The sequence below is a fragment of the Chiloscyllium punctatum genome, chromosome 11, assembly GCF_047496795.1.
Source record: "Chiloscyllium punctatum isolate Juve2018m chromosome 11, sChiPun1.3, whole genome shotgun sequence".
Lineage (NCBI taxonomy): Eukaryota > Metazoa > Chordata > Chondrichthyes > Orectolobiformes > Hemiscylliidae > Chiloscyllium > Chiloscyllium punctatum.
This window is the reverse complement of record NC_092749.1, coordinates 586,845-600,163: the sequence shown is the minus strand read 5'-3', so window position 1 is coordinate 600,163 and position 13,319 is coordinate 586,845. Positions and strand designations below refer to the sequence as shown.

At 46.1% G+C, this 13,319-nt stretch overlaps 1 protein-coding gene across 1 annotated transcript in view; it reads right to left on the bottom strand.

Moving 5' to 3' along the window:
• rpl7l1 (ribosomal protein L7-like 1) overlaps window positions 1-11,715 on the bottom strand; it is a 40,717-nt gene extending 29,002 nt beyond the window's left edge. Inside the window, exons 1-2 of the mRNA XM_072580163.1 lie at window positions 11,612-11,715; window positions 6,761-6,869 (exon numbers count right to left, since the gene is read on the bottom strand). Of these exons, the coding sequence (XP_072436264.1) occupies window positions 6,761-6,869; window positions 11,612-11,661 (159 nt within the window). The 5' untranslated portion in view covers window positions 11,662-11,715. The remainder of the gene's footprint in view (window positions 1-6,760; window positions 6,870-11,611) is intronic.
• Window positions 11,716-13,319: the final 1,604 nt, after the last annotated feature.

Genomic DNA, 13,319 nt, shown 5'->3' with positions numbered 1-13,319 from the left:
GGCTGACAAAGGAAGTCAGGAAATGTATCAAAGAAAAAGAGAGATCCTATAAAGTGGCCAAGAGCACTGGGAAATCAGAAGATTGGGAAGGCTACAAAAACAGAGGATAACAAAGAGAGACATAAGGAAGGAGAGGATCAAATATGAAGGTAGGCTAGCCAGTAATATTAGAAATGATAGTAAAAGTTTCTTTCAATACATAAGAAACAAACGACAGGCTAAAGTAGACATTGGGCCACTTCAAACTGATTGTTGTGGTTCTGTTCCCTGAGCTGGGAATTTGTGTTGCAGACAATTCGTCCCCTGTCTAGGTGACATCCTCAGTGCTAGGGAGCCTCCTGTGAAGCGCTTCTGTGATCTTTCCTCTGGCATTTGTAGTGGTTTGAATCTGCCACTTCCGGTTGTCAGTTCCAGTGTCCGTTGCAGTGGCCGGTATATTGGGTCCAGGTCGATGTGCTTATTGATTGAATCTGTGGATGAGTGCCATGCCTCTAGGAATTCCCTGGCTGTTCTCTGTTTGGCTTGTCCTATCATAGTAGTGTTGTCCCAGTCGAATTCATGTTGCTTGTCATCTACGTGTGTGGCTACTAAGGATAGCTGGTCGTGTCGTTTCGTGGCTAGTTGGTGTTCATGGATGCGGATCGTTAGCTGCCTTCCTGTTTGTCCTATGTAGTGTTTTGTACACCACAAAGGTATACAGGAAAGCCACACACACAGACCAAGTCCTGAACTACGAAAGCAACCACCCCAACACACACAAAAGTAGTTGTATCAAGACATTATTCAAAAGAGGCCACAACACACTGCAGTACACCAGAACTGCAAAAAGAGGAAGAAGAACACCTATACAATGTATTCGCCAAAAACGGATACCCCCGCAATTTCATCAACAGATGCCTAAGGGAAAGACAATGGAACGAGGACATGCCACAACCCAAAGGACTAGCCACACTACCATACATCAAAAACATTTCTGAACTGACAGCCAGACTACTGCGACCACTAGGACTCATAACCGCACACAAACCAACAGCCATTCTCAGACAACTCACCAGAACGAAGGACCTGATACCCAGCATGAGCAAAACCAATGTAGTGTACAAAATCCCATGCAAGGACTGTCCAAAACACTACATAGGACAAACAGGAAGACAGCTAACGATCCGCATCCATGAACACCAATCAGCCACGAAACGACACGACCAGCTATCCTCAGTAGCCACACACGCGGATGACAAGCAACATGAATTCGACTGCGACAACACTACTATTATAGGACAAGCCAAACAGAGAACAGCCAGGGAATTCCTAGAGGCATGACACTCATCCACAGATTCAATCAATAAGCACATCGACCTGGAGCCAATATACTGACCACTGCAGCGGACAGCTGGAACTGACAACCGGAAGCAGCAGATTCAAACCACTATAAATGCCGGAGGAAACATCACAGAAGTGCTTCACAGGAGGCTCCTAAGAACTGAGGATGTGACCTAGACTGGGGACGAAACGTCTGCAACACAAATTCCCAGCTCAGCGAACAGAACCACAACAACGAGCACCCGAGCTACAAATCTTCTCACAAACTTTGAACTTCAAACTGATGCTGGAAGGCTAGTGATGTGAGATAAGGAAATGGCTGGAGAACTTAATAAGTACTTTGCATCAGTCTTCACAGTGGAAGACATGAGTAATATCCCAACAATTAAAGGGAGTCAGGGGGCTGAGTTGAGTATGGTTGCCATTACAAAAGAGATAGCGCTAGAAAAGCTAAAAGGTCTTAAAATTGACAAATCTCCTGGCCCTGATGGGCTACATCCTAGAGTTCTGAGGGAGGTGGCTGAGGAAATAGCGGAGGCGTTGGTTGAGATCTTTCAAAAGTCACTGGAGTCAGGGAAAGTCCCGGATGATTGGAAGATCACGGTTGTCGCCCCCTTGTTCAAGAAAGGAACATGACAAAAGATGGAAAATTATAGGCCAATTGGCCTAACCTCGGTTGTTAGTAAAATTCTAGAATCCATCATTAAGGATGAGGTTTCTAAATTCTTGGAAGAGCAGGGTCGGATTAGAACAAATCAACATGGATTTAGTAAGGGGATGTCGTGCCTGACAAACCTGTTAGAATTCTTTGAAGAGGTGACAAGTAGGTTAGACCAGGGAAACCCAGTGGATGTGGTCTATCTAGACTTCCAAAAGGCCTTTGATAAGGAGCCTCATGGGAGGCTACTGAGCAAGGTGAGGGCCCATGGTGTTCGAGGTGAGCTACTAGTATGGATTGAGGATTGACTGTCTGACAGAAGGCAGAGAGTTGGGATAAAAGGTTCTTTTTCGGAATGGCAGCCGGTCCCACAGGGCTCAGTGTTGGGGCCGGAGCTGTTCACGTTATATATTAATGATCTGGATGAAGGGACTGGAGGCATTCTAGAGAAGTTTGCCGATGATACGAAGTTAGGTGGACAGGCAGGTAGTACTGAGGAAGTGGGGGGGCTGCAGAAGGATCTAGACAGTTTGGGAGAGTGGTCCAGGAAATGACTGATGAAATTCAATGTTAGCAAATGCGAGGTCTTGCACTTTGGAAAAAAGAATACAAGCACGGACTACTTTCTAAATAGTGGGAAAATTTATAAAGCCAAAGTACAAAGGGATCTGGGAGTGCTCATTGAGGATTCTCTAAAGGTAAACATGCAGGTTGAATCCGTGATTAAGACAGCAAATGCAATGTTGTCATTTATCTCAAGAGGGTTGGAATATAAAAGCAGCGATGTACTACTAAGACTTTATAAAGCTTTGGTTAGGCCCCATTTGGAGTACTGTGTCCAGTTTTGGGCCTCACACCTCAGGAAGGACATACTGACACTGGAGCGTGTCCAGCGGAGATTCACACGGATGATCCCTGGAATGGCAGGTCTAACATACAAGGAACGGCTGAGGATCCTGGGATTGTATTCATCGGAGTTTAGATGATTAAGGGGAGATCTAATAGAAACTTACAAGATAATACATGGCTTGGAAAGGGTGGATGCTAAGAAATTGTTTCCATTAGGCGAGGAGACTAGGACCCGTGGGCACAGCCTTAGAATTAGAGGGGGTAAATTCAGAACAGAAATGCGGAGACATTTCTTCAGCCAGAGAGTGGTGGGCCTGTGGAATTCATTGCCGTGGAGTGCAGAGGAGGCTGGGACGCTAAATGTCTTCAAGGCTGAGATTGATAAATTCTTGATGTCACAAGGAATTAAGGGCTACAGGGAGAATGCGGGTAAGTGGAGTTGAAATGCCCATCAGCCATGATTAAATGGCGGAGTGGACTCGATGGGCCAAATGGCCTTACTTCCACTCCTATGTCTTATGGTCTTAAGGGTGGAGATGGGGGAGGTGGAGATGCGCTGGAGGGCACTGTTGACCACATGTGAGGGGAAATTGTAGTCCCTGAAGTAGGAGGCCATTTGGGATGTTCTGGAGTGGAAATGGTCCTCCTGGGAGCAGATGCGACAAAGGCAGATGAATTAGGAATAATGGATAGCTTTTTTTACCGGAGGCAGGGTGGGAGGAGCTGTAGTCCAGGTAGCTGTGGGAGTCGGTGGGATTGAAATAGACGTCCGTGTTGAATCAGTTGCCAGAAATGGAGATGGAGATGGAGATAGAGAGGTCCAGGAAGGGAAGTGTCCGAGATAGTCCAGGTGAACTTGTGGTCAGGGTGGAAGTGGTTTATGAAGTTGATGAACTATTCAATGTCCTCATGGGAGCCTACACAGACATCGATGTAGCGGAGGAAAGGGGTGGAGCGGAATGCTGCTGATGTAGCTGATGAAGAAGCAGGCATAGCTGGGGCCCATGGCCACCTCTGTGGTCTGAAGGAAGTGGGAGGATTCAAAGGAGAAATTGTTGAGTGTGAGCAGCAGTTCAGCCAATGGAATGAGTGTGTCAGTGGAAGGGTACTGGTTGGATTGGTGGAAGAGGAAGAAACGGTAGAAGGCTTTTTCCCAGTTGGAGAGGTCAATTACTCAGGAATACAGGTTCAAGGTGCGGATGGCAGAGGTATAAAACAGATTTATGAGACAAGTTTTTCACACAAAGGGTGGCAAGTTTCTGGAACATGTTGCCAGAGGAGGTGGTGAAACCAGACACAATAGCAGCCTTCAAGAAGCACCTGAACAAATACATGGATAGGAAGGGAATCAAGGTAGACAGATCCTGTAAGTGAAGACAGTTTTAGTACGGAAGGGGAGAATGTGTTGGCACATAATTGGAGGGCCGAAGGGCCCGTTCCTGTGACGTATTGTTCTTCTTTGTTCAATTAACCATGTGGCCAAACTCATGTTTTCCCTCACTCCCAAACTCCATCTCCTACCATAAACCAATGATTCATTCATCTTGACAACTTCCCTGGATCCCATGTGCTTTTACCTTCTTTATGAGGCTCCCATATGGGACTGGCCAAAGGCTTGGATGAACTCCACATTAACTACACCAACTGTAACACCATCCTCAAAAAATAAAATCAAATTTGTTTGGTATGGCCTCCCTCTGACAAAACCCTGCTGACTACCTTTGGTCCAGCTTTGCCTCTCCAAGTAAAGACCACTGCAAAAATGAATTCGTTTCCCCACCTGTAATTCCCTGGTTTAACCCTACCATCCTACTTGAAAAGTAGAACTACATTAGCTGTCCCCAAGTCCTCTGGCACCCCCTCTCTAGCCAAAGAGGAATTAAAAACTTGAATCAGAATCCCTGTCATTTCCTTCTACACCTCTGACAGCTGATCCCGACCTAGGGACCTGACCACTTTCAAGCCTGCCAAAACCACCGATATCTCCTCACTGTCAATGTCAACATGAAAAACCTCACAGCCCATCTTCCCAAATTCTGTACCTACACCCTTCTTTTCCAAAGTGAAGACAAAGTACTGGCTTATGTTATGAAGATGTGGGTACACCTTTAAGAGAGGTATACCTTTAAGAGTTAACCAAGTGTACTCAGAAACGATAACAATGTAACACTGGGTCAAACCACTCGATTAGTTCACTGCTTGGAGACAACAACAAATTCAAACGCGGCTAATCATTTTAAACTATACTCAAAACATATCAAACTCCCATCAAGACTGAATTGAGTATGTTGACAATCTTCAAAGCCAATGACACAATTCGATGCTCTGAAGAATAAGACTAAGGAAAATTGAACAGTTGAGGGGAGAACTGCCACAGCTCAACATGTAAACAGACTGCTTGAAAATAGCTCTCCCTTACAAGTACTTTTCGATCAGTAACCCGTGACGCAGAAATTCCTAACGAGGAGAAAAAAAGACGCAGGAAGATCCAAAGACAAGAACCTACTGCTGTCTGGCTTTGAGATAAGAAATGTTGATTTGTAAATCTTAATTGGGAGTTTTATCGGACTAGTATTATAGAAGGGAAGGTAAAAGATAGGTTAGAGGAAGGAACTGTAAATAGTGGTTAGTTATTTATTCTTTGTAACACTTTAAGAAATAAAGTTGTTAATTTTTAGTTTAAATAGTTCTTGGCCACTTCAATGTTTACAGATTACTGTGATCTTTGACATATATACTACTGGGAAAAGATTCTCACGATCTAACCTATCTATACCTCTCAGGATTTTGCATAGCTTAATCAGATTCCCCCATCAGCCTCCTCTGATTCAGGGAGAACAACTCAGTCTATCCAGTCTCTTCTCATAACAGAGGCTTTCCATCCCAGGCACCATTACGGTTAATCTCCTCATAACCGAGGCTTTCCATCCCAGGCACCATTACGGTTAATCTCCTCATAACCGAGGCTTTCCATCCCAGGCACCATTACGGTTAATCTCCTCATAACCGAGGCTTTCCATCCCAGGCACCATTACGGTTAATCTCCTCATAACCGAGGCTTTCCATCCCAGGCACCATTACAGTTAATCTCCTCATAACCGAGGCTTTCCATCCCAGGCACCATTACGGTTAATCTCCTCTTAACTGAGGCTTTCCATCCCAGGCACCATTACGGTTAATCTCCTCTTAACTGAGGCTTTCCATCCCAGGCACCATTACGGTTAATCTCCTCTACACTCCAGTCCTTCTAAGAGTGTGAGGACCAGAACTGCACACAGTAATCCATTCATAGAAAAATGTTAGAAGCTGTGATTAAAGATATTATAATAGGGCACTTGGATCAGTTTAAGATAATCAAGCAGAGCCAATATGGTTTTGTTAAAAGGAAATCATGCTTAAGAATTTAATGGAGTTGTTGGGGAAAATCGTATTGGACAGGAACATGGACAACAATTTCACATCAGTCTGTTTCTAGTCAAAAGGAGGTAAGATGCATTGCATGATTCAGTTCTAGAAAATGAAGTGTGTTGAGTGAATACATCTAGAGTTCTGTTAGAGCAGAAACCGAGCAGCAATGGGAAAATGAAGAGTTTTTCTTTAATAAGAGAGAATTCCAGATGATGCACTGAACATTCACAGAATTGCATGAAAATCTAACATTAGAGGAAAATAAAATCTATGCAACATATATCTTAGGCTGGAAGGTTGGTCCAGGTGGATCATGTGCAGCATTCCAGAGTTGGATAAGAAACAACAACTTGGGGACACAAGGACTTGTTTCCAGCTGTGTAAGTGTTCAAATACAACTTGAAGAGGAAAAAGTGTGTGTATCTGTGTGTCAGAATGTGAGCGAGAGATAGACAGAGAGCAACCCAGTCAGGGTGAGTAGGCAAAGTAAAGCAAGACGAGCTGTGCCCTGAAAGTAATTCCGACCTTTCTCTTTTGCTGCAAAGCTTGCTTGGCCTGGGTGGCTTTAATCGCCTGGTAAACCTTCCTCCTCTTCAGTAGGTTCTCTGGAATAAGTGGAAGCTTCCTCCTCTCCCTGACAAAATAAACATGTTTATTACACACAGCAAGTTTATTATCAAATCTGCAGACTTCAGATTAAAGCACATTCAAAACAAAGAAAAACCAAAGGATGCACTCAAAGTTTGAGAGGCTGCATTGGTCCTTTACACTTTGGGATCCACAACGGTATCTAGAATACGGTTTCTCTTTCTGCAAATGGTTGTGCAGTTTCAGTTTCCTCAACACTGCACACATTGTTAGCTTCCCAACTTTTATTTGACCTCCACACTGCCTGGGACTCAGTATGCGATATGAGTTCTTGAATGTATAGACAATTAGATAATGGAGAGAAAGCAGTGTTGGTAGTGTGGTGCTGGAAAAGTACAGCAAATCAGGCAGCATCCGAGGACCAGGACATAGAACATAGAACATAGAACAATACAGCACAGAACAGGCCCTTCGGCCCACGATGTTGTGCCGAACTTCTATCCTAGATTAAGCACCCATCCATGTACCTATCCAAATGCCGCTTAAATGTCGCCAATGAATCTGACTCTACCACTCCCACGGGCAGCGCATTCCATGCCCCCACCACTCTCTGGGTGAAGAACCCACCCCTGACATCTCCCCTATACCTTCCACCGTTCACCTTAAATTTATGTCCCCTTGTAACACTCTGTTGTACCCGGGGAAAAAGTTTCTGACTGTCTACTCTATCTATTCCTCTGATCATCTTATAAACCTCTATCAAGTCACCCCTCATCCTTCGCCGTTCCAACGAGAAAAGGCCGAGAACTCTCAACCTATCCTCGTACGACCTACTCTCCATTCCAGGCAACATCCTGGTAAATCTTCTCTGCACCCTCTCCAAAGCTTCCACATCTTTCCTAAAGTGAGGCGACCAGAACTGCACACAGTACTCCAAATGTGGCCTAACCAAAGTCCTGTACAGCTGCAACATCACCTCACGACTCTTGAATTCAATCCCTCTGCTAATGAACGATAATACTCCATAGGCCTTCTTACAAACTCTATCCACCTGAGTGGCAACCTTCAAAGATCTATGTACATAGACCCCAAGATCCCTCTGTTCCTCCACCTGACCAAGAACCCTACCATTAACCCTGTATTCCGCATTCTTATTTGTTCTTCCAAAATGGACAACTTCACACTTGGCAGGGTTGAACTCCATCTGCCACTCCTCAGCCCAGCTCTGCATCATATCTAAGTCCCTCTGCAGCCGACAACAGCCCTCCTCACTGTCCACAACTCCACCTATCTTTGTATCATCTGCAAATTTACTGACCCACCCTTCGACTCCCTCATCTAAGTCATTAATAAAAATTACAAACAGCAGAGGACCCAGAACTGATCCCTGCGGAACTCCACTTGTAACTGGACTCCATGCTGAATATTTACCATCTACTACCACTCTCTGACTTCGACCGGTTAGCCAGTTTTCTATCCAATTGGCCAAATTTCCCTCTATCCCATGCCTCCTGACTTTCCGCATAAGCCTACCATGGGGAACCTTATCAAATGCCTTACTAAAATCCATGTACACTACATCCACTGCTCTACCCTCATCCACATGCTTGGTCACCTCCTCGAAGAATTCAATAAGACTTGTAAGGCAAGACCTACCCTTCACAAATCCGTGCTGGCTGTCCCTAATCAAGCAGTGCCGTTCCAGATACTCGTAAATCCTATCCCTCAGTACCCTTTCCATTACTTTGCCTACCACAGAAGTAAGACTAACTGGCCTGTAATTCCCGGGGTTATCCCTATTCCCTTTTTTGAACAGGGGCACAACATTCGCCACTCTCCAGTCCCCTGGTACCACCCCCGTTGCCAGTGAAGACGAGAAGATCATTGCCAACGGTACTGCAATTTCCTCTCTTGCTTCCCACATAATCCTAGGATATATCCCGTCAGGCCCGGGGGACTTGTCTATCCTCAAGTTGTTCAAAATGTCCAACACATCTTCCTTCCTAACAGATATCTCTTCTAGCTTATCAGTCCGTTTCACACTCTCCTCTTCAACAATACAGTCCCTCTCGTTCGTAAATACTGAAGAGAAGTACTTGTTCAAGACCTCTCCTATCTCTTCCGACTCAATACACAGTCTCCCACCACTGTCCTTGATCGGACCTACCCTCGTTCTCGTCAATCTCAGGTTTCTCACATACGCATAGAATGCCTTGGGGTTATCCTTGATCCTATCCGCCAGGGATTTTTCATGCCCTCTCTTAGCTCTCCTAATCCCTTTCTTCAGGTCCCTTCTGGCTATCCTGTATCCCTCCACTGCTCTGTCTGAACCTTGTTTCCTCAACCTTATGTAAGCCTCCTTCTTCCTCTTTACTAGACATTCAACCTCCCTCGTCAACCAAGGCTCCCTCACACGACCATTTCTTTCCTGCCTGATCGGTACATACATATCAAGGAGAATCGACCTTTTGGGCAGAAGCCCTTCATTAAGAATTCCTGCATCTGCAGTCCTCACTTTCTTTTAGAGAAAGAGTGTGACCATCAGAATTGATACTCTAACAAAAACTATGCTTGCTCTTATCGATAATTTCCACTAAAACAGCCTGTTTAATTATTTAAAAAAGTGCAAGCCACTTAAAAGGTAATGTAATGGGAAAATAGATGATGTTGAGCCAAAGGACCAGCAAAACACCAACAGGTTCTTCCCCTTTATTAGACTTCTGAATGGACTTCAAATTTCAAATCTAATGTTGATCTAACTTTTTGTACACTTTCTTTGCAGCATATAACTTGGTATTCTTTAGACTGTTCAATAACGCTACGATTTTTCTATGTTATAATCTGCTGTACTGTATGCAAAACCAAACTTTTCACTGTACTTAGGTACACACAACAATAATAAGTCCAATCAAATCAAAGGAGGTAACATTGCGTAGTGAAAAGTTTTTTTAAGGAGGTGGACAGTAACTGTGGAATATTATGAGACAGGTTTCCAAAGTGTCTGGTCTGAGTCACAGAAAGACAGCACCAATAACGAGCTGAAAGACATAAAAAGATCAAAGAGGAGCAAAGACAGAGAGACTCGAGAATAATCAACACGTACATAGAATTTGGGGCGGCACGGTGGCAAAGTGGTTAGCACTGCTGCCTCACAGCGCCAGAGACCCGGGTTCAATTCCTGCCTTGGTCAACTGTCTGTGTGGAGTTTGCACGTTCTCCCTGTGTCTGCGTGGGTTTCCTCCGGGTGCTCCGGTTTCTTCCCACAGTCCAAAGATGTGCAGGTTAGGTGAATTGGCCATGCTAAATTGCCTGTAATGTTAGGTGAAGGGGTAAATGTAGGGGAATGGATCTGGGTGGGTTGCTCTTCAGAGGGTCGATGTGGACTTGTTGGGCTGAAGGGCCTGTTTCCACACCGTCAGTAAACTAATCTAATTCACGAAGATTTTCACTGTCATTCAAGCCTCATAAAATTTCTTTAATATAACAGAGAGCAGACAGAGATCACGGGCTAACAGCCCCGCGGCACTCACCCTCTGACAGTGCGGCACTCCCTCAGCACTGACCCTCCGACAGTGCGGCACTCCCTCAGCACTGACCCTCCGACAGTGCCCACTCCCTCAGCACTGACCCTCTGACAGTGCCCACTCCCTCAGCACTGACCCTCTGACAGTGCCCACTCCCTCAGCACTGACCCTCTGACAGTGCCCACTCCCTCAGCACTGACCCTCCGACAGTGCCCACTCCCTCAGCACTGACCCTCTGACAGTGTCCACTCCCTCAGCACTGACCCTCTGACAGTGCGGCACTCCCTCAGCACTGACCCTCTGACAGTGCGGCACTCCCTCAGCACTGACCCTCTGACAGTGCCCCCTCCCTCAGCACTGACCCTCCGACAATGCAGCACTCCCTCAGCACTGACCCTCCGACAGTGCGGCACTCCCTCAGCACTGACCCTCCGACAGTGCGGCACTCCCTCAGTACTGACCCTCTGACAGTGCGGCACTCCCTCAGCACTGACCCTCCGACAGTGCGGCACTCCCTCAGTACTGACCCTCTGACAGTGCGGCACTCCCTCAGTACTGACCCTCCGACAGTGCAGCACTCCCTCAGCACTGACCCTCTGACAGTGCGGTGCTCCCTCAGCACTGACCCTCTGACAGTGCGGCACTCCCTCAGCACTGACCCTCCGACAGTGTCCACTCCCTCAGCACTGACCCTCCGACAGTGCCCACTCCCTCAGCACTGACCCTCCGACAGTGTCCACTCCCTCAGCACTGACCCTCTGACAGTGTCCACTCCCTCAGTACTGACCCTCTGACAGTGCGGCACTCCCTCAGTACTGACCCTCTGACAGTGCGGCACTCCCTCAGTACTGACCCTCTGACAGTGCGGCACTCCCTCAGTACTGACCCTCTGACAGTGCGGCACTCCCTCAGCACTGACCCTCCGACAGTGCGGCACTCCCTCAGCACTGACCCTCCGACAGTGCAGCACTCCCTCAGCACTGACCCTCTGACAGTGCCCCCTCCCTCAGCACTGACCCTCCGACAATGCAGCACTCCCTCAGCACTGACCCTCCGACAGTGCGGCGCTCCCTCAGCACTGACCCTCTGATAGTTCTCTAATATCCGGGAATCTAATCGCCCGAGACTTTCAACAGTATTTTTTTCGGATTAATGCCAAAAACCGCCCTTGCATCTTCAGTTGCCGCCGCCTGCCCCGCCATGTGGCCTATCCCAGCTGCGGATGGCGGCGGATTGTAATCACTCCAACCCGTTTCTCACTCACCCGCTCTCCGCCATCACGATCCTTGCCCTTTGCTCACACGCATGCGCCATCAAAGTCCTGCCCCCCCCTCCTGCTCACACGCATGCGCCATCACGGTCCACCCCTCGACTCACACGAACAACGATCTCGCGAGCGACAAGATGGTCCATGTCTCAGTGTTGCCGCTCTGCTATCCCCGCCTGGACAGGAGTGTGATTACTACAAGCTCTGCTTCAGCTCTGCCCTCTACTGGATATGCTGTGGAGGTGTTAGACTGGACAAAGTGAAAAGTCCCACATCGTGCGTCAGTTTAATGTGAAACCGTAAGATTGTGGAGCCCCTTCTCCTTCCCCATGCAGCTACTGAAAGGGAATACATCGCACACAGAATTTATAGTGAAAGATTAAAGGGTCATAGAACTTATGCAAATGTATTGAACGAACCTAGATAGCTATTAAGTCTTTAATCAGTTGGAATGGAGGTGCATTAATATATAAATCCCTGCCCCAAGATAATATCAGGTTTTATCAGAATAAAGGTGACACCTCACGTCAGACAAAACATTTTAGGTGAGACCACGTTTCAAGTCTGTTCGTTTCTCATCCTGGAGCTAGACTGATGTTATTTCCAAAGTAGGAATTTATGAAATGACACGTTGACTGACTGTCTGCAGATTGTGTACTTTTTGAATAAAATTAAATGTATCTGCAAATTCAAATCTGCAATTTCACCTCATAGATTTGCAAGGGAGAGAGTGCATTGTGTGTCAGAGGATGTAGGTGTGTATGTATGTGTGGGAGAAGGAGGCAGTGTGTGTGTGAGGGAGTACTGTATGTGTGTGAGAGCCTGTGTTTGAGAGACACTGTGCACCAGTGTCAGAGATTATATGCCTATGAGAGTGTGAGTATGTGTATGAGAGAAGGCCTGTGTGAGTGTGTTTATGTGAGAGTGTGTGCGTGTGTGTCCATGTGTATGAGTATGTGTCTGAGTGTGTGGTGTGGCGGGGTCATCTGTAGTGTGACATGAACTCAAGATCCCAGTTGAGGCCATCCTCATGGGTACTGAACATGGTGATGAGTATCTCGCAGCTCTGCATTGTTGTGTGTCTTGAAGTGTTGTAATGGAAAGGGAAAAAAAGAAAAGCAATTTTTAAAAATTGAGAGGTAAGTTAATTTTTTTTGCTCTTTTCTCATTCTCAAGTGAACATCATCAACCCAGACAATTTTGAAATTTCAGCTAATTCAAGAAGATGAAGTAATTGATACAAATGTCACCCACATCTTCATTGTTCATGACATCCTGTAAGTTGTAATGATGCCTTGTCATTGTTTTATTCATCATATACAGGGACAATTTCCTTGTTGACCTCTTTTGCTTTGACAAAAATAGAGCAGAATTGATAAGGTACTCTGGACCTCGAATGGTCACTTTCCAACACTGTATTCCATCTGCCACTTTCTGTCCAAGTTCATTATAGTCTTCCCTCCTTCTTAAAATCACCTGTCCTTCCACCAATCTCTGTGTCACCTGAAATCTTAGCAACAAGACCCCCAATTTCTTCTTCTTCGAGATTGTTAATGTATAACATGAATAGTTGTGTGGAGAAAGTGAGGACTGCAGATGCTGGAGATCAGAGCTGAAAATGTGTTGTTGGAAAAGCGCAGCAGGTCAGGCAGCATCCAAGGAACAGGAGAATCGACGTTTCAGGCATAAGCCCTTCTTCATGAAT